This window comes from Pantherophis guttatus, chromosome 1 (genome assembly GCF_059756535.1).
Source record: "Pantherophis guttatus breed Tessera chromosome 1, ASM5975653v1, whole genome shotgun sequence".
Taxonomy (NCBI): domain Eukaryota; kingdom Metazoa; phylum Chordata; class Lepidosauria; order Squamata; family Colubridae; genus Pantherophis; species Pantherophis guttatus.
In genome coordinates, this window is record NC_142063.1 from 33,284,705 (window position 1) to 33,309,098 (window position 24,394).

At 38.5% G+C, this 24,394-nt stretch overlaps 1 protein-coding gene across 1 annotated transcript in view; it reads left to right on the plus strand.

The window, feature by feature from the left end:
* Positions 1 to 24,394, plus strand: part of PRKCH (protein kinase C eta) — a 93,614-nt gene that overhangs the window by 24,090 nt on the left and 45,130 nt on the right. Inside the window, exons 2-5 of the mRNA XM_034433543.3 lie at positions 12,946 to 13,009; positions 18,725 to 18,875; positions 21,599 to 21,633; positions 21,955 to 22,043. Coding sequence (XP_034289434.1) covers positions 12,946 to 13,009; positions 18,725 to 18,875; positions 21,599 to 21,633; positions 21,955 to 22,043 — 339 coding nt within the window. The remainder of the gene's footprint in view (positions 1 to 12,945; positions 13,010 to 18,724; positions 18,876 to 21,598; positions 21,634 to 21,954; positions 22,044 to 24,394) is intronic.

The window sequence follows — 24,394 nt, forward strand, 5'->3', positions numbered from 1 at the left end:
TGTCGTAGCACTTTTTCAGACCAACTAATAAAAAAGAATAAAGAATAAACTAATAATAAAGAATACACTTTAATGAATTACATGAAAACCTTTTAATGAAATTTGACATATAGGAGACCATGATTATCAGAATCTGAAGTATTCAGGGAATTAATCCTTTTTATATTTATATTTATTTATTTTATAGTGTCACTCAGCTTTTGGAACCCAAATTTATTAAAGCTCCCATTGAAAATAAAGAGGTATAATTTTAAATAAAGACCTAATAAAGGAGAATATTTGTAGCTCAGGGTTGACATGAAGGATCCTTGGTGCAGAGGTGGGCTTTACATAATTTAACACCCCGTTCATCTAGTGCAGAACCGAAAATGTGAGCTTGCACGGGGCTTCGGACACACGGTGATTTCATGTGTACACCTACTCAGGCAGCCGCGGTGACTAGAGCGGGCAAGGCACGGAAATCAACTGGGCTGCATAGGCGGGGTGAGCGAGCCAGAGAATGAGATATATAGGACAGGATAGCGCCGGGGTGGGTTGGTGGGCCCAGCCAGTGGTCGGAACTACCGGCTCGCCCGAACTGGTCCAAACCGGCAGCAACCCACTTCTATCTTGGTGCACCAAGGAGCACTGATGATGTTACCTAGTTTGAGTAATGAAACATTTAAAATGACCTAGTTGATTATATGGAATATATGGCATTCCCAGGAGTCTTGTCCAACACTAGTGTTCAAAAGCATCAATACTCTTCCTGTGTTGCTTCTTCAAAGACCAACATTCACTTCCATAGTGTCTAGCAGGGAATATCATTCCTTGCATAACTCTGATCTCTGCGGGTAAAGAGATATCACAGCATCTGAATATCTTTTTTTAAAAAAAATTAAAATCTAAATTAATCTAATTTAACTTAAATATATTTATTCAATGTAATCAATTTATAAGATGCCTCAATCACTGTAGCAGTTCTAGGCATCCTTTTACAAGCAACAACAACAAAGAAAATATTCAGTACTAAGCTTAACACCCTGCTTATTGGGAAATAACCAGCATAAATGCAAGCAATTGGTCTGAAAAAGTGTGGTTACAACTCTCCCCGCTGTCCCATGGTGTGCTGAAAGAGCCAGGTCTTCTCAAGAATTGGGGCCATCTGGACTTTTCTTTGGGGGGGGAGGGGATGGGACTGCTGGGCCTGAAGCAAGAGTAGCCTCAGAGAAGACCTTTGTTTTAATGATGGAACTTTAATGATGGAATGATGAAGCATTCTGACCTTGCAGAATTTACCAATCAGACAAAAGCAATCTGTAAAGAGAAATATAAATGTTGCTGGTCTGTAATCAGGGGTGGGCTGCTGGGGGTTCGCAGGGGTTCAGGAGAATCTGTAGCTAAGATTCTGTGCACTTCAGAGAACTCCCAAATCCCACTCTTGGCTGGCCCCGCCCACCCCTTCCCTCCCAAGAGTCCCCACGCAGCCCATTTTGGATGCAGATAAGTGCAGGGTGCGCATGGAGGCTCAGGGAGGGTGAAAAACGGGCCTACCGGAAGTTCGGGAAGGCCAGAAACAGAAATGGAAACGGGCCAGTTTCCGGCCTCCAGAGGGCCTTCGAAGCTTGGGGAGGCTGTTTTAGCCCTCCCGGAGGCTCGAGGAAAGTCTCCGGAGCCCAAGGAGGGCAAAAATGGTGATGCAGGAGACTGACTAGGCCACGCCCACCATGGCCACGCCCACCCAGCAACTGGGCAGAGAACCATTTTCTAAAATTTTTGAAGCCCACCCCTGTCTGTAATTAAATCTCAACCTAACATAAAAATGAATTCCAGCTGACTTCCTTTCCCTCTCCTCAACCTTTATAGATCCACAAAACAGCAGGCACAAAAAAAGGGAAGTCTGTCAAGGGAAAATCAGTGTAATGATGGTAATGATTCTTTTCCTATGCATACAAGGTTCCATGGAAAAACAGTGCTTAGGGAGGCTTTTTCTGCCTGTTTTTCTCTTAGTGCAGAAATGTAAAAAGTAGAGTTTATTCAAAATCTGGACAGCTTTTAGGGGAGGAAAAGTACAAACTTAAGCCAAGGCCTAAGCAGTTGGTGTTTAAGGCAAACACTTTCTGACAGGCAGCTTCATTGAAATAAAAGGAACCAGCGTTTGAAGCCAGATGGATGGGGAACATTTGTCCTGTGATTGGAAGGGATACTCATCTTCATTAATGTACCCAGAATTTTCTGAGTTCACCTACTAACATTTGATGCCTTCCAGATGTATTGGACACCAGATGAAATGACCATCGTGGTAGAGGATAATGGAATAGCATTCAACTGCAGATAAACAATTTGGGAATATTGACTTCAGTTCTCCATCATCTGTGATTTTTTAAAAATACCTGCCATGTTGTCATTCATGATGGGATAGATTAAACCTGGGACATTTTGCATGCTGAGCTGATCCCCTCTGCTCCCCTCCTTTGCTTGTCCTTGAAGAGCCCTTGCCAGCCACACTGAATCAAATGGACAAATAATGTGCTGTAGAATAGAATAGAACAACTAGACACAAGAAGAGTTTTTCCCTGAATGCCATCACTTTGCTAAACAAATAATTCCCTCAACGCTAAGTCTGCATTACTATTACTATTAATCTTCTCATTGTTCCTATCACCCATCTCCTCCCACTTATGACTGCATGACTGTAACTTTGTTGCTTGTATCCTTACGATTTATATTGTTTCCTAGTATGATTTGATTGCTTATTTGTACCCTATGACTATCATTAAGTGTTGTACCTTATGATTCTTGATGAATGTATCTTGTCTTTTTATGTACACTGAGAGCATATGCACCAAAGAAAAATTCCTTGTGTGTCCAATCACACTTGGCCAATAAATAATTCTGTTGTGTTGTGTTGTGTTCTATTCTGGTGTGCAGTGCTCTATAGTGTCGTTTTAAGGGTAGGAGTTGAAACAGTTTATGTCCAGGATGTGAGGGGTCTGTAAATATTTTCAAAGCCCTCTTTTTGACTCGTGCAGTATACAGGTCCTCAATGGAAGGCAGGTTGGTAGCAATTGTTTTTTCTGCAGTTCTAATTATCTGAAGTCTGTGTCTGTCTTGTTGGGTTGCAGAACCAAACCAGACAGTTATAGAGGTGCAGATGACAGACTCAATAATTCCTCTGTAGAACTGGATCAGCAGCTCCTTGGGCAGTAATGTGCTGTAGCATAAGCAGTGGTGGGATTCAGCCAGTTCGCACCTATTCGGGAGAACCAGTTGTTAACTTTCTAAGCAGTTCGGAGAACCGGTTGTTGGAAGAAATCTTATTTTATTTTTTTCTACTTTACAGGGCTAATCCTGTAAGGAAGGCAGGAAGGAAACATTCTGGTGTTGTTTCTAGCCTAATCTTTATTGCCCTGCTTACAGAAACTGCCTCTCTGGTTAACCCTTATTACATTTTAACAGCTAAGGCAAAGCGCCCATCAACATGAGTGATGTTGAGTTGGCCACGCCCACACGGTCACATGACCACCGAACCACGCCTACCTAGCTGGTCATTATGGCAGAGAACCAGTTGTTAATCTGAATCCCACCACTGGGCATAAGACAATGTATGAAGGAGCTATATATGCCCATATTTTATTTCTCAGGTACTTTGAACCTTGCTATAGCTCCAGCAATCCAATAACAGTGACTTCATATTGGTGACTTTTGGATAAAGGAAACCATTGACATCACCTCTGCTGTCTTTTAATGCCACTGTGAGGGAGAGAGTATAACAATTTCCAGCCTGGCAATGACACCAAGAGTCATTGTAGCTCCATCAGCTCTGTAATCCAGGCTTGGCACCTCTGTCTAAACAGTTCATTTTTCAAATGCATACTGAGCTCCATTTAGACTGCCTATTCCTGCCTGTCTACCACCTACTTCTTGCCTCCAGGGTATCACGTTTAGCATTTGCATGCAGAAAATGTTTTGTTTACTCCCTGGTAGCTTTACTTAAAATATTTCCAGAAACTAGACTGTGAAAGCACTGTGCTCACCTAGGAAAGAAGTGACGAAATAGGAAAAATAAATGACATATTCTTTCGCCCCCAGTCTTCTGTTTTTTGCCCAAGTTAGGTAGATGCGTACTCTGAGTTTAAAGAATATAGATCACCCTAGAGGAGAAATGCTGCATTTTTAAGAGATTGTGGCAAAAGCCACAACATTTAGCTTCTGAGAAACTCGGCTTTTAGAGAACAAAAAACACATTTATTTCCCCCATGGTAAATATGGTGTATTTGTGGTAGGACCTGAAAAAAAATAATCTGTCTGCTTAGGCAAAGCAGCTCCAGGTTGCACAAGGCCCAGAAAATGCTTTTGTGAGGTCTTGCAGCCTCCAGAACGAGTGGGAAAGCAAGCCTAGTTTTGCATGCTTTTTAGAGGGCCTTCTGGTATGACTTCCAGAGAGTCTGGAGGCTTGGCATGGCATTGAAAATGGCATGGCATGTCAGAGGTTTGCCATCATTGGGTTAAGAAGACTGGAGCAACTTAAGACCAATAAACAAACTCATGGAGATGGTCATTTTTCTATAAACTTAAGATTGTCTTGTTTTGCAGTACAGTATTATAGTTGCCTTAACTGAGTATTATGGCTTTTTTATTCCATACTTTGATTGTGGCATATAAGATGTTTTTCTTTTTTTCTTTTTTTTTTAAATTAAACTTTATTGAGATTTTCTTTAAAAAAAACAAACAAAAAACAAAGGACAAAAACAAAAGAGAAATAAGAAGAAAAAACAAACAAACATTCAAACAATAACATGAAACAACATATACATAATATAGCTTTTCAATTTGTATCGGATGTGCAGTGTTTTAACTATTTCCATAGATAATACTTGGTGACATTTTAACTCACTTTTAACCATTATTTAATACACCTTTAGATCTTTCTTTCATTCTATCATGCAACCACTTGTACCACCTTTCCCACACCATATAGTAAACTGACTTTTCATCATTTAATTCATAGGTTAATTTAGACATCTCTGCGCACTCGAGTATTTTCTTAATTGTAAGCTCTTCTGGTGGTTGAATTTTCTCTTTCCAATACTGTGCGTATGCCAATCTAGCGGCTGTAATTATATGGATCATTAAATGCATCATTTCCTTTCTATATGGCTTCTTTATTATTCCCAGGAGGAAAATCTCTGGTGTTAATGCAATATCTTCATCAGTTATTTCATATAACCATCTCCTAATTTTATTCCAGTATCCTTTTGCTTCCGGGCATGTCCACCACATGTGAAAGAAGGTGCCTTGACCGTGGTGTTCATTCTTGGTGTGAAATTCTAGACAGCCACTGCCAATCCCAGATATAGGAAATGAGGCATTACAGGTGGCTCTACACCAGGGGTGTCAAACTCAATTTAATTGAGGGCTGCATCAAGGTTGTGTTTGACCTTGTGGGGGTGGCGTGGCTGGGTGGTGGTGGTGGCCAGCATGACATCACTCGTGTCGGGGGTGACTGTGATAGCCTGAATGCTCTGCCAGCAAAAACAAGCTCCTGAGCTCCATTTTCGGTTGCGACGGCCTCCTGCAACCCTCTGCTAGTGAAAACAGAGCTCTCCCGATCTCCATTTTTGCTGGCAGAGGCACTGCAAGCCGATCCTTTGCTGTTTCCAGGGCAGCCTTGCAGGCCAAATCTAAACACCCCATGGGCCGGATCCAGCCTGCAAGCCTTGAGTTTGACACCTCTGCTCTACAGCACTTAGTAGGACAAAAACGTCTTCCTGATGCAACTGCCAGCTTCAGAGAAGGATTTTTTCTCCTCAGGGGTCTATCAGAGAGGGATGGGAGAGAAATGACCAAATAATTATCTGCCCCATCAGTTGATGTTTTTGTGTTGTAAAAATAAAAACCAATCATCCAAATATAAAAGTGAATGAAATGTCACTTTAACTTTGATTCTCAAAATGGATAATATTGGATGAGATGAGCAAAAATGATATGCTGGCTTTTCCATTCTAGTGTTTCAGACAAATCTTTGCCTGCAGGCTGATATTATTTTGACAGAATACTTTAGAGGACTGCATCCATTTAGTCTGAATAATTACATTAGTATTTATTAGCCCCATATTGCAGATGGAGATTTGAGGCTTAGGGGCAGTAGTAAGACAGTATTCTGACTTCCTAATAGAAGTGACACATGAACCAGGAAATTTACTAATTTATAAACAATCCCTGGGCTGCTAAATTAAATACAAAAGTCTGGGCATTACATGGACATACCAGTTTTTTTCTTGTCAATATGACAAAATTGATTTCCTATTGCATTTTCCGAGATGTTTTTTTCACTTCCAACCTAGTCTGTAGACTTGGGATTTCCTCCTGCCCAAATAATAGCCAAGTGTGAACCCATAATTTGGGCAACTAAATGATTCTAGTAACTAGAATATAGCACTGGGAAGCCAAGTATTTATTTTTTGTTATTTATTTATTAGATTTTTATCCTGCCTTTATTACTTTTGTTACAAGTAACTCAAGGCAGTGAACATATCTGATATATTCCCTCTTTATTTTTCTACACAACAACATCTCGGTGAAATGGGTTGGGCTGAGAGAGAGAGTGACAGCTGACTTTCATACCTCAGGCAGGACTAGAACTCACAATCTCCTGTTGTTGGCCAGCACGTTCATTACTATACCAAACTGGTATTCAAAATGAACTTCGGATTCTACTAACATAAGTACTAGAATCTGTAGTTGTTTAGTAAGTCATGTGGTTTGCCTCCCTTGTTTTTTGTGTGACAAATTAATAGAAGAAAAAGAAACAGAAGAGCAGCCAATGTGAATTGCATCAAATTTATGCACAAGCATATACACCTATGTTCCTTGTTTGGACAAGCAACCCAAGTATTGGCTCTGGATCAAGTGTGCCAGTGGGGCTGCATATGATTTTGGGAGCTGCATATGATTCTGGGAGCACATTTCAAAATAATGTATTGGATTTCAAGAGCTGCGGTGGCACAGTGGTTAGAATGCAGTACTGCAGGCTACTTCTGCTGACTGCCAGCTGCCTGCAGTTTGGCAGTTCGAATCTCAGCAGGCTCAGGATTGACTCAGCCTTCCATCCTTCCGAGGTTGGTAAAATGAGGACCCAGATTGTTGCGGGAAATATGCTGATTCTGTATACTGCTTAGAGGGGGCTATAAAGCACTGTGAAGCGGTATGTAAGTCTAAATGCTATGCTATGCTATATTGGATTCCCACGTCTAAGATTAAGACCTTTTGCTAATAAATTTACTGCTTATAAATCTACTCTTTAGATTGCATGATGCACCTTGCGGTAGTAGGATAACCTGCCATGCTGCTTTATCTGTGTACAGATAGTCCTCAACATAAACGATTCATTTAGTGACCATTTGAAATTACAACAGCACTGGAAAAAGTGACTTATTACCATTTTTCACATTTATGACTGTCGCAGCGTGCCCATGGTCATGTGATCAAAAACGCTTGGCAATTGACATGTATTTGTGATGGTTGCAGTGACCCAGGGTCATGTGATCACCTTTTGTGACCTTCTGACAAGCAAAGTCAATGGCGAATCAGATTCACTTAACAAGTGTAAAATAACAACTGTATTTTACTGTGTAAAATGGAGCAAAACTTAAAAACAGTCTTGCTTAGCAGTGGAAATTTTGGGCTCCGTTGTGGTCATAAATCGTAAATGAGGTCGATAAAATGAGGACCTAGATTGTTGGAGGCAATAGCCTGACTCTGCAAACGGCTTAGAGAGGGCTGCAAAGCACTGTGAAGTGGTATGTAAGTGTAAGTGCTACTGCTAAGTGCTAAATCGAGGCATACTTTTACATTGCAATTGAAGGAGACGATGACATTTGGACATTTGGAATATCCTTATCTACATCAAGAGCAGGGGTGTCAAACTCACATTGTGATGGTGGCATCACGTGACGTATCAGGACTTTCCCCCTCTTCGCTAAACCGGACATGGGTGTATCCAGTGTGTGATGCATCTGGCCCGTGGACTGGGAGTTTGACAGCCCTGATCCAGAAGGTTGTTCTTATTTCCAGACTGCCAAAGTCCCAGTGTTTTGCTTGGTGTGTTTGTGTACTATGCAATGCATCCTGTGCTGTATTACTTTCTGAAGCAGACTGTATTAGTCAACTGTTTGCTAGTCAATTTGTAATTGGAATGTCGCCTATGGCTTTGCACCTATGTTGTAGAATAGAAGAATCTCTAAATGAATTCAGCAAAATAGGTATTGACCAGAGCAATAGCTGATCATGATGCAAAAGAAGAAGCAAAAAATGAAGGCTTCATAAGAAAATAGAAACTGGCATCTTTATGAAGGGAGAGTTTTTGTTATTTCCATCTGGGACCAATGACAATTGTAGTTTGGGAACTCTAAATTGGAAATTAGTGTTTTAGTGTGAAAATAAAAATCTGGAGCAAGCATCAGGCTTGGTCATTTATCCCTTCTATTATTGGAAGGTTTCGGAAGCTGCTCTTTCTTCTTTAGATTATAATTTGTTGGCCATCAGATTACAGATCATCTGTGGCTAATCTTGTTTGTTTGAAATAAATTTCAAATGGTAGGTTATGACAGCAGCTCATTTTAATAGGAGGAATAGGAATACACAAAGTCTAAACCAGGGGTCTGCAACCTTAAACACTCAAAGAGCCATTTGGACCCATTTCCCACAGAAAACAAAAAAACAAAAAACACCGGGAGCCACAAAACCTTTCCCATGCCTGACTATTTCCTGAGAGGCCACAGATGTGTAGCATGTGTAGTTGAATTAAATGTTCTGTTTTCTTCTGAAACTTTTCTTTTCTTGAATTTATCCATGGTTGGCCTACCGGGGGTTGAAAGGTTTAATAAATCGCATGCTGGTGGGTATCACACATTGGCGGTTGTAACGCATATTTTGAGCAACAGGGAGCCGCAGAAGAGCGATGAAAGAGCCACATGCGGCTCCAGAGCCGTGGGTTGCTGACCCCTGGTCTAAACCCTCTGTGGTATATTTTTGTCACTTTAAACAGAGCTTCTTGTTTGACCATGGGCTCTGTTTTATCCCTTCCTGCCCCATTTCTTCTTTTTTAATAATAATTTTATTAAGCATTAAGTTAAATAGTTAAAGACTAATAGAAGCTACAAGAAAAAAAAAGAAAAAAAAGAAAGTCTGTGTGTGTGTATCTCTCTCTCTCTCTCATCAAAATATAATGTATATGTAACAGAATAACAGAGTTGGAATGGACCTTGGAAGTCTTCTAGTCCAACCCTCTACTTAAGCAGGAAAATGTATATCATTTTAAACAAATAGTTGTTCAAACTCTTCTTAAAAACCTCAAGTGTTGGAACACCCACAATTTCTGGAGGCAACTCATTCCACTGATCAGTTGTTCTGTCAAGAAATGTCTCCTTAGTTCTAGCTTGGTTCTCTCCTTGATTACTTTCCATCTATTGCTTCTTGTCTTGCCTTCAGCTGCTTTGGAGAATGGCTTGACCTCCTCTTCTTTGTGACAGCCCCTTAGATATTGGAAAACAACTATCAAGTCACCCTTGGTCCTTCTTTTCATTAAACTAGACATACCTAATTCCTGCAACCGTTTTTCATATGTTTTAGCCTCCACTCCCCTAATCACCTTCGTTCCTCTGCTCTGTGCTCTTCCTTGAGTCTCAATATCTTTTTTCTATTGCGGTGACCAAAACTGGATGTATTATTCCAAGTTTACTAAGGGATTTTAAAGGTTTTACTAAGGGATTATAAAGTGATATTAACACTTCATATGATCTTGAATCAAAACAGATCCTTAAAATCTTGTCATTCAGTCCTGGTCTCAAAAGTCCATTAAGGGCTACCAGAAATAATATTTTAATCTTGATAGAATAAACCACTTTTTATGTCTTCCTCTATTTTTAATAATCTTGATCTTTAATCCCTTGATCTTCAAATAATATTGTAAAGCTAGTTTTTTAAATTTCTGTTTTATCCCTTCTCATAAAGTTCTCCAGAACTTTAACAGATCTCTTTTGGAAATCCAATATTAGGAAGTTATCCAAGTTGCTTTTTTTGGTTTGACATTTGTACATTCTTTTTAATTATTAAGACATCAGCTACTTTCATTTGTATATCCAGTTTAACATCTTTTCCCATACCATTCTTGTAGCTTGTCAGTTTTTAAATCCACTTTCAAACCAGATTCGGTCTTGCCTGGTAAAACTTGTTCTTCTTCCAAAACATCTTTTAAAATCAGTCCATTTATAATGGTAGACACCTTTAAAGTTAATTTCTGGATCCATATGTCACAAATATGCTACAGTATGTCCAATGTTAAAGTATTTTTCTCCATTCCGTGTTAATAAATCAAATTTAAGCATACTTTCCCATTAGTTGTAACTTTCATTATTTTCTGGTTCCTTCTAGTGTCCAACATTCAAATTCTCATCCTATCATGTTTTCTTTTAAGAATTCCAAAACAAGAGCACTTTCCCATGGGAAGGATTCTTATTAATTTCAAAATCTCATTTCAAATTCATCAGGACCCTTAGTTTATTTATAACTTTCCAAAATCAATGCTATTTACTGTTTATTCTAAAAATAAATTAAATTTTCTTTTTCTAAGGATTAAAGGAAGCTCCTAGTGCATGTTGTAAGATATGTTGTTTGAAAGGTTTTTAATAGTTGAAAAGTAGTTAAAAAGCAATATCCAAAACTGCTTAAGAAATGAATCTTGGCAGAACTTTGTGTCCATAAGGCTACACTGAAGCTGGGGACTTGGTGGGAATCCCTTGACTCCAAGGCACTTGGCTCACGGAGCCCATTGCAGACACCTCCATTCCTGCTTATTCACAAGGAGCAGGTGTTGGGATCTCTCCTTTATCTTGGCCAGCCAGAAATTTCTGTCTAGCTGTGAATCTTGTCACAATGCTTCAGAGACGTCGAGCTCACCATGAATCCTCACTGGAAACCCCCATTCTCTCATTTCTCGCATGGATTGTGATATCAGAGACATTACCTCATTACTTTCTACGAAAAAGAAGAAAAAAAATGCATTCATCTGAGAAAAAAGTTTCTGTAATGGTTTATCTTGAAGTTTATAGGGTTTAAAATAGGAATTTACTAAGCAATTTAATTACTACTGAATTATTTTCCAGTCAACTTTTCTCTGCTTTGGTTGCCTATTTAGAGCTCATCAATTTACTCATCTGTTTGTCTGGGGTGGTGGTAGTGGTAATTGTTTCCGTAAGTCTGACATCAAACCATACTTGGAAACTTGAGTATTTCTAAGTGGTTCTACTGTGCATTTCTCTCCACACTAAACTGACTTTGCAAATTGTGTTGAGTGCTCCTTCCCCTTTTACAATGGCTTAACAGAATGTTTATTTTGGGTCTGGTTGCAAGTTCAGCCACGAGGAATGGCTGTTGGAAATCACTGAGTCACCTTTCCAGAGAACCCTATTTTCAGACCATTTTAATTGTTGCAAAATGTTACACGTGGTGCATTAGATTTATATTTACATTTAGCCGTCACATTTTTTTAATCAAGAAGAAAAGGAGGGAGCTTTTTATAGAAGGCATGTGATGGGGTGATGTGAATTTCAGCAGATGTTTTTGGAATTGCTATAAAAGGAATGAAAAACAAAACTCCCAATTCTGTGATCTTTGAATAAAGAATTGTTAAAAAACATGACCTTTTTGTGAAAAACAAATACAGTACTGATTTTCTTTAGCAGAAATATAATTGCTTTGGGTTGTGTTTTTATCTAAACTTCAAAACAGTGGCAAAGAGATTTGAGCCATAATTTTATATCTGTATTTATATCTATATCTCTTTATATCTATACCAGTGGTGGGTTGCTACCGGTTCGCCCCAGTTCCACCCACCTGCCTGGACGTCATCAGATACGATCTGCACATGTGCAGAAGTGGCACGCGTGTGAGCAAAGCGAGTAGAGAGTGCTTTAAGATCTCAACCACTTGAGGAATAGACACATCTTGACTCGAGATGTAAATTTGTATGGACTTAAACAGTGCAAGCTGATCTTTTCTTTGAAATATTGTGTGTGAATCTGAAGTTTGGCAATCAAGATATTCTAACTTCTAATGCAAACGTACCCAATTGTAGATTGATTGACATCTGGGTGTTGTGGTTTACTTTTGTTTGTTTGTTTGGGGGAATGGTTTATATATGATTTATGTTTGCTGTGATAAGTACAGTATATTTATTGGGTAACCTCCAGGAGTTTTCGTAGCTTACAGTCGCTATCAATCAAATACAGAAATATTGTTTAGGTCCAGGTATGAGAGCTTAAGACTTTGCCACCTATTCAAAAGATATGCTTCACAAATGTTCATGTAAGTGTATTTGGTGTATTAAAACTCCCTTCAAAGTTTCCATAATGTTTTTGACACTGCATAGACAGCCCTTTTACCGAGATCACCAACAAAACAAAATAATTGTGGATGCACATACAGACAAGTAGGGACAGTTTTCAACAGAAAACTGTGCATTTACCCATGCTTATGCATGGGTAAATTCAAATGCTTTCCACAGCAACAGCAGATATATGGGATTGCAGTTAACATAGATATTTTCTGCATGGGTATACACAGGGTTTGGAGACCATATACTGAAATGATCGCAATGTGATGCAGTCTTCACCACTTTTGTACCCGCATTGTGATGTGACGTGCATGTAGATAAGGGAGGCACTTATAGTGCAACATTACAACATTTGTTTCATTGCTCGGATGAATCTGCCTCATTGGACAAATGCTTCTACTTTTTGTGGTGAAATCCTGAACTCGGATCCAAATCTAATATTTAGCATCCACACTAGGTCTTATCTTCCAGGTCATTGTCAAGTTGTTACTAATGGGGTTACATCTAATATGGCCTATCTATTTCCAAAGCACATTTGACAATTTCTCCTTTTCTCTTCTCTTCTCTTGCAGGTGGACCTGGAACCTGAAGGGAAAGTATTTATAGCAATAACCCTCTCAGGCAGCTTCACGGAAGGTAAGAGGTATACTGTACCTTTTCTCTCTAGTCTAGTAATTGTTACTACGAATACTTCCACACACACCATAGCATGACATTAAGCTCCAATTGCAACAGATGTAAAACTTGAATAAACAGAAGAATGTTATCATTGCCAAATGATGCATGCTTTGTTGGAATGGAGAAAAACTTGCACTGGACATCTTCAGTAACCCTTACGTTGGGTTCAGAACACTGAGTCCTATCTTCATAATAGGATAGCTGAGGAACAGTGGTTGGCTAAGACCCTACTAAGCAGATTTGTAATTCATAGGAAGATCTGAACTGGGGACTTGCGCACATATCTAGCTGTCAGTTTCCCTCTTAGTTGGGCTTTTTGAAACTTCCCAGACAAACCACAAGGTATGGTTAATTTAGAATCTTTATTGTACCCTAGACTGAAACCATAGCAACATTTTTTTACTGCCAAAATAAGCTTGCCCTACTGTCTCATGCCCTCTTCAGTGCTTCTTTCTCCTACCTTCTCTGCAAGTTAACAAACACATTGTATTGCATTTATCATGGTTAATGTGAAATTGCAATTAGTTAGTGATCTATTTGACATTTCTCCATAGGGAAACTCTCCCAGAGTGTCTCCCTGACTAACCCCCTTGGCTCAGGCCATCTAGAAAACAGTGAGGACAGCCTTCTTCTGGAAGGCCTTTGGTGATTGAAGGTCATCTTGCAAAAGGGGTTGGGTGAACTTTGATGTGAGTTTTAGTTATGGTGATTTTTTTTAATTGTTATGGATTGTTCTACCACAGATTTGGTATCATCAATAATTAGTGTGGACCTGCTTTATATCCTTGATGATGTCAGTTTGTATTTTTTGCCATACTCTGTAGCCTTTTCATTCATACTTATGCCTACATCTTACCTCCTTGCAGGTATTCATCAGTGCCACTCCAAAAAGTTCAGGCTATTTTCTTTCAGACTTACCCTTTGCTTTCCTCTTAATTTCACAGATACATGAGATATCTTTTTTTTCTTCCTTTCATTTGTTAATTCACTATTCCATATGCCATTGCTAGAAAGGTCATTGATTGATTTCCATCACTAATCATAGCTTTGATGAATGGAAGCTTTCTCGTGATGCATTTCATTTATTTACTTACTCCTACCATTTGCATCCATCTCCTTTCTTACTCTTTAAGTAAGATAGAAAAGCTATAGATTTGGTTACCAGTCTTAGCTTAAAGCCCAGGTTTTCCTCAAGCACACATACAATATTCTTTGCAAGCCACAATCTCTAATTTAAAGACTACCTTGTAATATCCTGCAGTTCACTTTCTACCAACTTGGAAATTTATGCATGTACCAACACACTCAGTACACATTGCTCTACATCTCCATTTCTTATGGAAAGAATTATTCAAAGGAGAGCTCCAAAATAATTTTTATTCTGCCCCCCCCCCCCCCAATTTTTCTGTAGCAGATCCTGAACAGGAAGGGACAGACTTTTACAAAAGAAAGGAAGTAGACAGGATGATGTGATTGTGGACAGCCTGAATGTCATTATTAAAAAAAAGAAAGAACTATGTTTCTATAAAAGAAAAAAAAACCCCTGCTATAGTTTAGAGATGGGATTGAGTTAAAAGGTTTTGCCCAAACCATGAATTCTTCATATGAATCCAAATTGGAGAAAAGCATTTCTGCTTCCACTCTTCTGCTTGTGGGAGAGCGCGGGAGAGGAAGAAAGTATACAGTAACAATGTGTAACTAGAGAAACTTGTATTACAGTCTTATTTCCATATAGAAATCTCACTACAGCGTTCCATTGCGTTAGCCTGGGTTGGGCTTTCTTTGGCACTGGGTTCCAAATCCAGGATGTTGCAGGAGAAGAAAGTTAGTGACTCAGGAGGGGAGCAGCTATTCCTGTGTCTTTTTGTAAAGACACAGAATAGGCGGTGCTGTTTTCAATTCAGAATAAGCCCAACCCTTCACCGTGTTTGTTGAAGAAAGCTGTTGAGTTGCTGCTTGAAAACGAAGCTTTGTGTATGCCATTCAATTCAATTCTACAAGGATCGAAGGGAGTATAAAGAGATTGAGGACTGAAGGCTGCTGAGTCATTTCAACCTTCTGCAAGGTTTTGGTATCAGACAGTTGCAACCAACTGAAGTCTGGGATGAACTTGAAACCTGGAATAAAACAAGTTACAAAGGAATGATGCATAAACTGCAGCTCCATATGCTCCCTGCAAAGACATGCTGCTAATTGTAAAGTTGATTATGTCAGAAGGAGAAAATGTGTAAGGACTAACACAGGAGGAGGAGAGTTCAGACCCACATTTTAAAATGCATGAAGTGGCCAGGCCTCTTGGTCTTTCATTTAGAAGCAAAAATGTGTGGTAGTGTGGTTATTCCAGGAAGGTGCTGCAAAGGAGAAGCAGCCTCTGCAGAAAGAGCTGTGCTGCTTTGGGGGTGGGGTGGGGGAAAAACAGGAGGTGCTGTTAAAAGAAAGAAAAACAAACTGGCGTCCTGGTCACCTTGTACATTTTGCAAAGTTAGGAGTATTGTAATGAAATGTTGAATGCTAGACATAATTATCCTTTGACCTGCCATGGATCTGGGAGGAAGAAAAATCTAGTTTGCTCACTTATGCAACTGTGGGAAATTTTTTACATGGGAAACCAGATTATGAAGAGAACAGAATAGAATGGCCACTTCCACATTGCTGAAAAGGAGAAAAGGGGGAATATAGTTTGCATGAAATTTTCCTATGCAAATTTTATTCGGGTACCGAATGAGAAATCAGTACCAAATGAGAAATTATTATTATTATGGAACAGAAATAAAGACATCTTGCCCTAGTAGGGGAAAGACTGCAAGCCAGGGTTGTCATCTTCAGTTTCCTTCTGTAGATGGGCCACACCAAAATCCAGACTTGTACCTGTCAGCTTTTCAAATATAGAACTAACACTTTAAAAGCAGGATGGTAACCACTGTAGAATCAAGCTGAATCTATGTGGCCATGCTTTAACTAGTAGTTTAATTATTTCCTTCTGCTTGCTCTATAAATTCACCTATGAAACAATAAATGCGTACCAAGCACTTCAGTGTGGAAAACTGAAGGCTGAATCCGGAGACATCGGCAGTAAGCAAAACTTTGTCCTTTTTCCTGACCCTGGATGGCTTGGCCTCAACCCCCATCAACAGGGATCTTGCTGGCTATTTTGGGGTGCTATTTGTGAATACAGAATGGAGATGTGCAAGTTCTTGCAGGGTTTCCTAACACATCCATGTATATCAAACCTCCTAAGAAGGGACAGGTCAGCCCTTCCAGGTAGGCCGAATCAAGAAGCAGATATTGTAGGAATTCCAAGAATGCTGCTTCATTATTATAGGTCAAATGAGCAGAATCTTGAAAGCCTGTTCCAAACTTCTCACTTTTCCATCTTATACCAAAGAAAATGAAAGGGGGGCTATTTTGAGTTGCTCTTTCATACATCCTTCCCCTGAACTGTAATTTCCCTGTAATTTCTTATCCAAACCCTTCATAGTGGTTCACTCTTTCCTCCCCACACCCCTTAACAGCTTTATTATTCCCTCCCAAAGATCCACTCCAAATTCCTTTACAGGACATTATTATCAATAAGACCAGTGGCTGCTCTTTGTGTCATTCACTAGGCATGGTCTGCAGCTTTATTTATTTATTTATTGTTTGTTTGTTTGTTTGTTTGTCAAACATGTACAAGGTAACAAGTATAAGTATAAACATGGACATGAACACAGGAAATGAGTACAAATAAATGGGGACAGTAGGACAAGGACGGTAGGCACACTGGTGTGCTTATGTACGTCCCTTTACGGACGTCTTAGGAATGGGGTGAGGTCTACGGTAGACAGTTTGAGGTTGAAGTTGTGGGGGTTTGAAGATGTAACAACGGAGCCAGGTAGAGCATTCCAGGCATTGATCACTCTGTTGCTGAAGTCGTATTTTCTGCAATCGAGTTTGGAGCAGTTTACCTCGATTGTTTGCCCGTGTATTATTGAGGTTGAAGCTGAAGTAGTCGTTGACAGGTAGGAGGTTGTAGCAGACAATTTTGTGTACTATGCTTAGGTCAGACCATAGGTTGCGTAGTTCCAGGTTGTCCAAGTCCAAAATTTTGAGTCTGGTGGCATAAGGTATTCTATTGTGAGCAGAGGAGTGGAGTACTCTTCTTGTGAAATACCTCTGAACCCGCTCAATTGTATTAATGTCCGATATACAGTGTGGATTCCAGGCAGACGAGCTGTATTTGAGAATTGGTCTGGCAAAGGTTTTGTATGCCCTAGTTTGCAGTACAATGTTACCGAATTACCGAATGTTACAGAATTAGATTCTGCTCTTGCTGAAAATTTCGCATGTTCATAGTCCCAGCCTTGATCTTACAAAATATAATAGAGACTAGCAGAGTCTTTTTCAATGGGGTCAGTGGGCCTGGACCTCTTACAAGGTGGCGGACTATGTGAAGTATAGTTCAGAATTTGGAAATGATGAGATGAATCCAGACTTTTCATTCACGGCAGCAAAATTAATCAGATAAACTATACTGCCAAATTGTTTTAGTCTTTGAACTTTCCAACCTTCATTAGGCTGTTATTTTCAATGGTCAAAGACAATGGAGCAAAAAAATATATCAAGATAAGATATATCAAGAGCAAATTGGATGGCAGTGGTGAGGGTTCAAGTGAATATGCCCCCAAACCTCTCAATGTCTTGGAAAGATTCTGGGGCACCCAATGCCAGTTTAAGTTCATCACCAACTCACTGTTCCTAGAATTGTCTCCTTTGTGGGGTTGTTGTATGTAATTTGGAGAGAGAGAGATAACATTTCTCTTTCCTTCTAAAAATAATTGGATTATAAATTAATTCACTGGACAGAAGGCCTTGAAACCATATCCAACATGTAAACCATGTGACATGTAGAAGTAGGAAGTATGCACCATGTGGATATTAAAATAGCTGATTTGAAGAACTGGAAGAAATTAATGATAAAAAAATTTTAAAGGGAAAAAAGACTAATCATTCAGTTCAGGAAAACTGTAGTTGAGTTTATTTAATCAACAACAACATTAATATAAATTCAAGGTTTTTTTTAAAAAAAATCAAGGAAACTCCTAATAAATATAAGGTACTGTAAAATGTTTTGGATTTTGGTGATATATTTGAATATTCAAAATACTTCATACTTTTTGTGATATATTTGAATATTCAGAATACATCATATGGAATAAAGATTGGAGTTGCTACTTCCTGAATTAAGGATACCTTGATGAAACTTAAAGGATACGACTTTGTCAGTTGTGATCTAAGGCATTTTAGCACCCAAAAGAGTAAAACTGGCCTTCATAATGCCACGTGCCTACACTTAAATCAAGCTCTGCATTTTGATGTACGAAAGAGAAAGCGAGACTTCAGATAGGAGATGGAAACCAAAGGAAAAGGATACTAAAAATAAGATTGGCTAGAAGAAACCCACGCAGTCTAGTAGGAACCTTGCTTTAGGGTTTGCTAACAGGTTAACAGGGAGAATGAAGTGATAACTAAAGGAAACAGGATGTTGCAAAGTAATGGAAGAAGCTAAAGATAAATTGCTTTGGGATAAACATGGGTGGAAAATTAAAGGAAAACAGCAATAGAGGAGAAGTCATGACATTTGAATGACAGGCAGCAATTTATTCACTTGTTTAACCATTCTCTTTGGGTTCCCAGGAACACTCCAGAGGGACAGGATCTTTAAAAACTTCACACGGAAACGCCAACGGGCCATGCGCAGGAGAGTTCACCAAGTCAACGGACACAAGTTTATGGCAACATACTTGCGGCAACCAACGTACTGCTCACACTGTCGGGAATTTATCTGGTATGCTTGAAATGAAAACAGGCTTGAATGGGAGCTTTCACCCAGGAAGTTGCTTCCATAATTCCTGCCCCTTTTACTAAGTATAAAGTTCCTTTTGGATTGATCTCAATTCCTTGTGACTTTATAAATACATCCATGTGGTTTCCTGGCCACAGTTCAGAAGTGATTTAGAATTGCCTCCTTCCAGGATGTGTGTTTACACCCCAGCTTTGTTTTACAGCCCTGGCATTCTCTGGAATTCTCCCCTCCAGGTACTAACCAGGCCCTGACCCTGCTTAATTTCTGGGCCACATATTTAAAGCCAGCTGCTGCCACCTGCTGAATTCAGAATGAGCAGCCTAATCCCTAAACAAGTCAAGAGCAGGCTACCAAAACACTTATTCTTCGGATCAAAAAGAGAGTTTAGAACAAGAGTAATCACTGACTTAAGATCTAATACTTTCCCTGAAAGCAGCTTTAATCAAAGCTATGCAAACTATCAATTCTGCAGGGGAAGAGTTGGAGGTACTTTCCGGTACTGGTGAAGAAAGTGGAATCAATGTAGATACTGTAGAATGTGATCTGAAGTTTAGGGTTCAGCAACAGAGAGTTGTAGCTTTCGTTTTAAAACATGCAAATTACTTTGATTGAAATGGTTGATACAGTGGAACAGCTTGCCTTCAGAAGTTGTGGAGCTCCATCACTGGAGGCTTTTAAGAAGAGACTGGGCAGCCAATTTGTCTGAAATGGTATAGAGTCTCTTGCTTAAGCAGTGGGTGGATTAGAAGACCTCCACGGTCCCTTCCAACTCTGTTATTCTGCTAAATTCTCATCATCTGGTTTTATTACAATCATTGGCTATTAATTATATATTATCTAATACGTATAAAATAATTTTGGTTGGAGCAAACAAGTCAAGCCATTAATTTCACAACTAATAACTGTATGGAATTAGGACTCAGGCATGGAGATTTAGGGCTTTAACACCCCGCCTTTTCCCCATGACAATCTCAGCCTAGATTGAGCCCTTGCCTCTGTTTGCATTGGTGAAAAAGCTTCCATTGGATCTCATGGAAGCTCTTTTATGTGTTCAGTTGGCTAGATCTGATTAGCAAAAGAGGAGAGGAGCAGGTCAAACTTTAAAGCCCTCTTACCATCCATGTTATGCTCCTAAAATGCCTCCAGTGTATATGTCAACACAATTGCATGGATCTTTCCATCAAATGTTAATAATGCAGACTGCTTATTGGATGATATTTGCAATGTCCTAAATAGTTCCACTCAGAACAGTTTTATGAAATTCTCTCACTTTTAAAACACAAAGCAATGAGTGCATGTTTTCATAAATATGTTTCTTGTTGTTCATTAACTGAAGAAAGAAATTTGTATTGCAAACTGTTTGTTGGAGTGGGCTGAAACATTTTGGGTGCCAGTTAGTACAATATAGGGACATTTATTACAATTTACATAAGTATGTTCATAGAGTTTGATCATTAAAATAAAACAACACTGTGGCTATTAGCCAAAGCTCATCTATTTCTATGTAAGCTACATCAAACCTAACAGGATTTCTATCTCAATTCTTGTGGAAAGGATGGGATTGATAGGCTATGACAGATGCACATGTTCCTGAGATTAATCTCATGGAGATTTGTGGTGCTTACATCCTACTAAGAGTTTGCACTGAATTTTGTATTTAAATTTTTCTCTTACAGTTTTGATTATAAATTTTAGTCGGAATTCATTCTGAGTTTTATTAATACTGGAAGTAAGATTCATCATCTAAACTTGGATTTTATGTATTTTAAAATGTATTTACAAAATGTTTATACTACCTTAATCAATTGACTCTGGTCATTTAACAATGAAAGCAAAATAAGCAACCCATAAATGAAAACTCACCATTTCTAACTGGTTTTACTTAACTAAAGAAAACGGTTGTGTTGTGTCCACCAGTTAAATGCCCTTTAGAGATTTTTGGAATACCAAGAATGAAGGAGCATGTTCTATCTTATGGGGGCAGTCTTGCAGAGATTCCTTCTAGTTCACATCCCTTTCAGCTCTGATAACCTTGAGCAAGCCTCCCTCATAGTTCAAAACAGGAAGGCAGAATCCTTTTGGGTAAGGCGGTTCTTGATGAAACCCAGTGTTGTGCCATATTGGACTTCATAAGTAATACCCTACACTTTAAACTGGGTGCAGCATTGCAAAATAAGTGCTATCCTAAAATAGCAGCTTCCACCCACCCACAATTTGGCTACTGCATTCTGTGTGAGCTGTAGCTTCTGAGTTATTTTCAAAGGCAGCCTCACCTAGTACATTGCAGTAGTCAAGATAGGGTGGAAAAGGCATGCCTTATCCTCACCAAGGATGGAGAGGATAAGGAGACATACTTGGCATATCAGCCAAAGCTGGTCAAAGTATCCCTGAGTCACAGCTTCCACTTGCTCTTCCAACACTAACTATGAATCCTGTGACACACCTGCTCTGTTAAAGGGAGAATGATTCCATCATTAGTACTAAAGTTTCCAGAGTGCCTAAATGTTTCTGGATGAACAATAACTTTGTCTTCTTAGAGTTTAAGCTGAGTTTACCTCTTCCCATGTTGCTGATACAATATACATTTTGAACTTCGCAGCTGCCTCTCAACCTTTGTTTTGTTCTTGTGTCAGATTACCTGACCTACTTTTTAAGTGTTTGATCTCATCCTGAGTCATATGTTGCCTCTGCTTTATCTTCAACAGGGGAGTATTTGGAAAGCAGGGATACCAGTGCCAAGGTACAGTAAGTTATTGTTAGGGTTACATTATGCCCTACACATTTGTCATTTTCTCCTTTTTACACAATCTGCTTGCAGTGAATGGGAGATTAGAACGAATACTTTTTTGTGGCTCACTAAATATTTTAAACTTTTTTCTGCCTTTCAGTCCTTAAAGGGTAAATTTCCAGTCCTGACCTTTTTTATTGTCCTTCTTTGCACATACCCCAGATTGTTTGGATCAGAGGAAATAAAAATTTAGTTCATCTAAGAGCAAATCTTACTTTTCTGTATTAGTTTCTGATAGTTTCCATTGTTTCCCTTTTCTGCCTTCTTTTCCAGTTTGCACGTGTGTTGTGCACAAACGTTGTCACCATCTCATAGTTACAGCTTGCACGGGCCAGAATAATAAAAAGAAGATGGATATGAAGGTAAAGTCACAGTTATACATTTATAGTTCTGCATGTTGTTAATTCCGGACCAAAGGGATTACGGGAATGGTTTTGGAATAGCTACGAATTACTAAAGACAGATCAAGATGGATAACACATACAGGAGTCAAAACCTAACTCAGTAGCATCTGACTAATTAAATATGTTGTCAACTGCATCTTTATGACATAATGTATTATTCCTTAGATAATACATTATCTACATTATGCTTTATTTGATGTTTGAAGTAGCTTCATGCCTCTATTTACCTGGTACTTAACTCCATTGGTTTGTGAAAAATTGATGTGGCAAAGCAAAGAGTAAAGGTATCATCCAATCAGTGCTAATAAAGATAACATCAAATGTATTTATTTATTTAACAAATTTATATGGCCATTCATTGAACTTAATGTGACTGGGCGGTGTACAGTCATGGCAACAATTAAAAGAAGGTAACCAAGTGCAGAGAAAGAGAATGTTCTGCTATTCTGTTTTATTTATAACTTTAAGGCCCTACCATAATTGGTTAATTCAAGTAAATTGTTAGAAGAAAATATTCACCTTGATTGGTTTTTAGATTTTATAATAAGAATTCTTTATTGGCCAAGTGTGATTGGACACACAAGGAATTTGTCTTCGGTGAATAAGCTCTCAGTGTACATAAAAAATACATTAATCAAGAATAATAAGATAAAGCACTTAGTAATAGTCATAGGATTCTAAATAAGCAATCAAAATCATACTAGGAGACTAAATAAAACAATATAAATAATAAAGATACAAGCAACAAGGTTATAGTCATGAGTAGAAGGAGATAGGTAATAGGAAGGATGAGAAGAATATTTGAAATTATTCAAGTATTATTCTATATTTAATTATGGAATTTAATTAAGTTATAATTGAAGAATTATATTTGAAATTCGCTTAAGTCCAAGAAGTTCCCTGTTAGTTTTTAAATGCCATGTCTGTTTTGCAAAGAAGTAAGCAGTCTTTACATTTTGTGAGCCTACTATGTTCTAGTGACCATCATGAAATGGAGTAGATGGTCTAAGGATACTGTACCACTATGGCTGCTCTCCTAATGCACTAAAAACAATGGGATATGACTTGGCCAGGGATAACCTCAGACAATGAATACATTTGAGCACCAAACTGAGCAGAGCCTCATTCATCCTAATGCCTTTTTAAGGAAACAGGTTACCAGTCATAAGCCTAGTAGATAGCTTAATCTGATCACCATGCCAAAATTTCAAAGAGCTCTCATGTTTGCACATTGTAATGCCCTGCAAATTCTGGAAGACCCATATAATGAATGTCTTTATTATTGTAAACCAGAAGCCACTGAAGCCATCCTGCATGCATTTTTATTGTCAGTATTATCAAGATCAACAGCACAAATTTATCACACTTTCATTAAGTTGATCTCCAGACCATAATGACTTTTTAAAATCTCAGCTATCCTTTAGCTGGTCAAGGTGATCAGCAAAACCAACTGTTGTTTAATAGCCAGCAAGATTCATTGACAACACTTTGACTTAATTAAATCTGCTACAAGTTCACTATTACCAATGATTGTTCTACCTATATTTATTATGATCTTTTAGTACTAAGTACCGATAGCCTCAGCATTCAAAGAGGTTTGTCTGAACGAAGAACATATAACCTATGCTGTCAAATGCTCAATTTATCTTTTTTTGTTTTGTTTTGTTTTGTTTTATTTATTTTATCTTTTAATCATATTACCTCTATGTCTTATATTATGCACTTTGACTTTAGTTCTATATCAGGTTCTCAAGTTTCACAGTTTAGTTAGATATCAGGCTTGTACCAATGTGTTACAACTTTTGTCTTATTTTAATATATAGGAGTTCAGCTGAAGCATTATATCTGATGTGGAATTATGTCATGGCATTTGTGAAACAATTGTTATTTTGCCATCTGGATAAATTCAGGAATCATGTTCAGAAAAATACACAGCCGTTTTCTTGATCATTGTATCATTTGAGAAGAGAGATGAGAAAGAGCAGGTCTGAATGTTTCTCAGGTTAAGGATTCCCTCATGTAGAAACTAGATCAGGAAGAATCTAGCCTGAATTCCCTGAAATATTGGTTTTCTGAATGTGGGGAGTTCAGATGTAGAAGTAATTGAAATAATACAGTTAAAAGACTAACAGTGGTAGATGCAAACATTTCATATTGACTCCTCAGTACCTACATTACAATAACACGGTTAAAATCAGCCTAAAATATAAGATCTAACAAGAGCATTAATTAAGCCTGTAACATTTGCAGGAAAGTAACAAATGAGAAGTAATTTAACTGACTCTGAACTGATTGACAGCCCATCATAA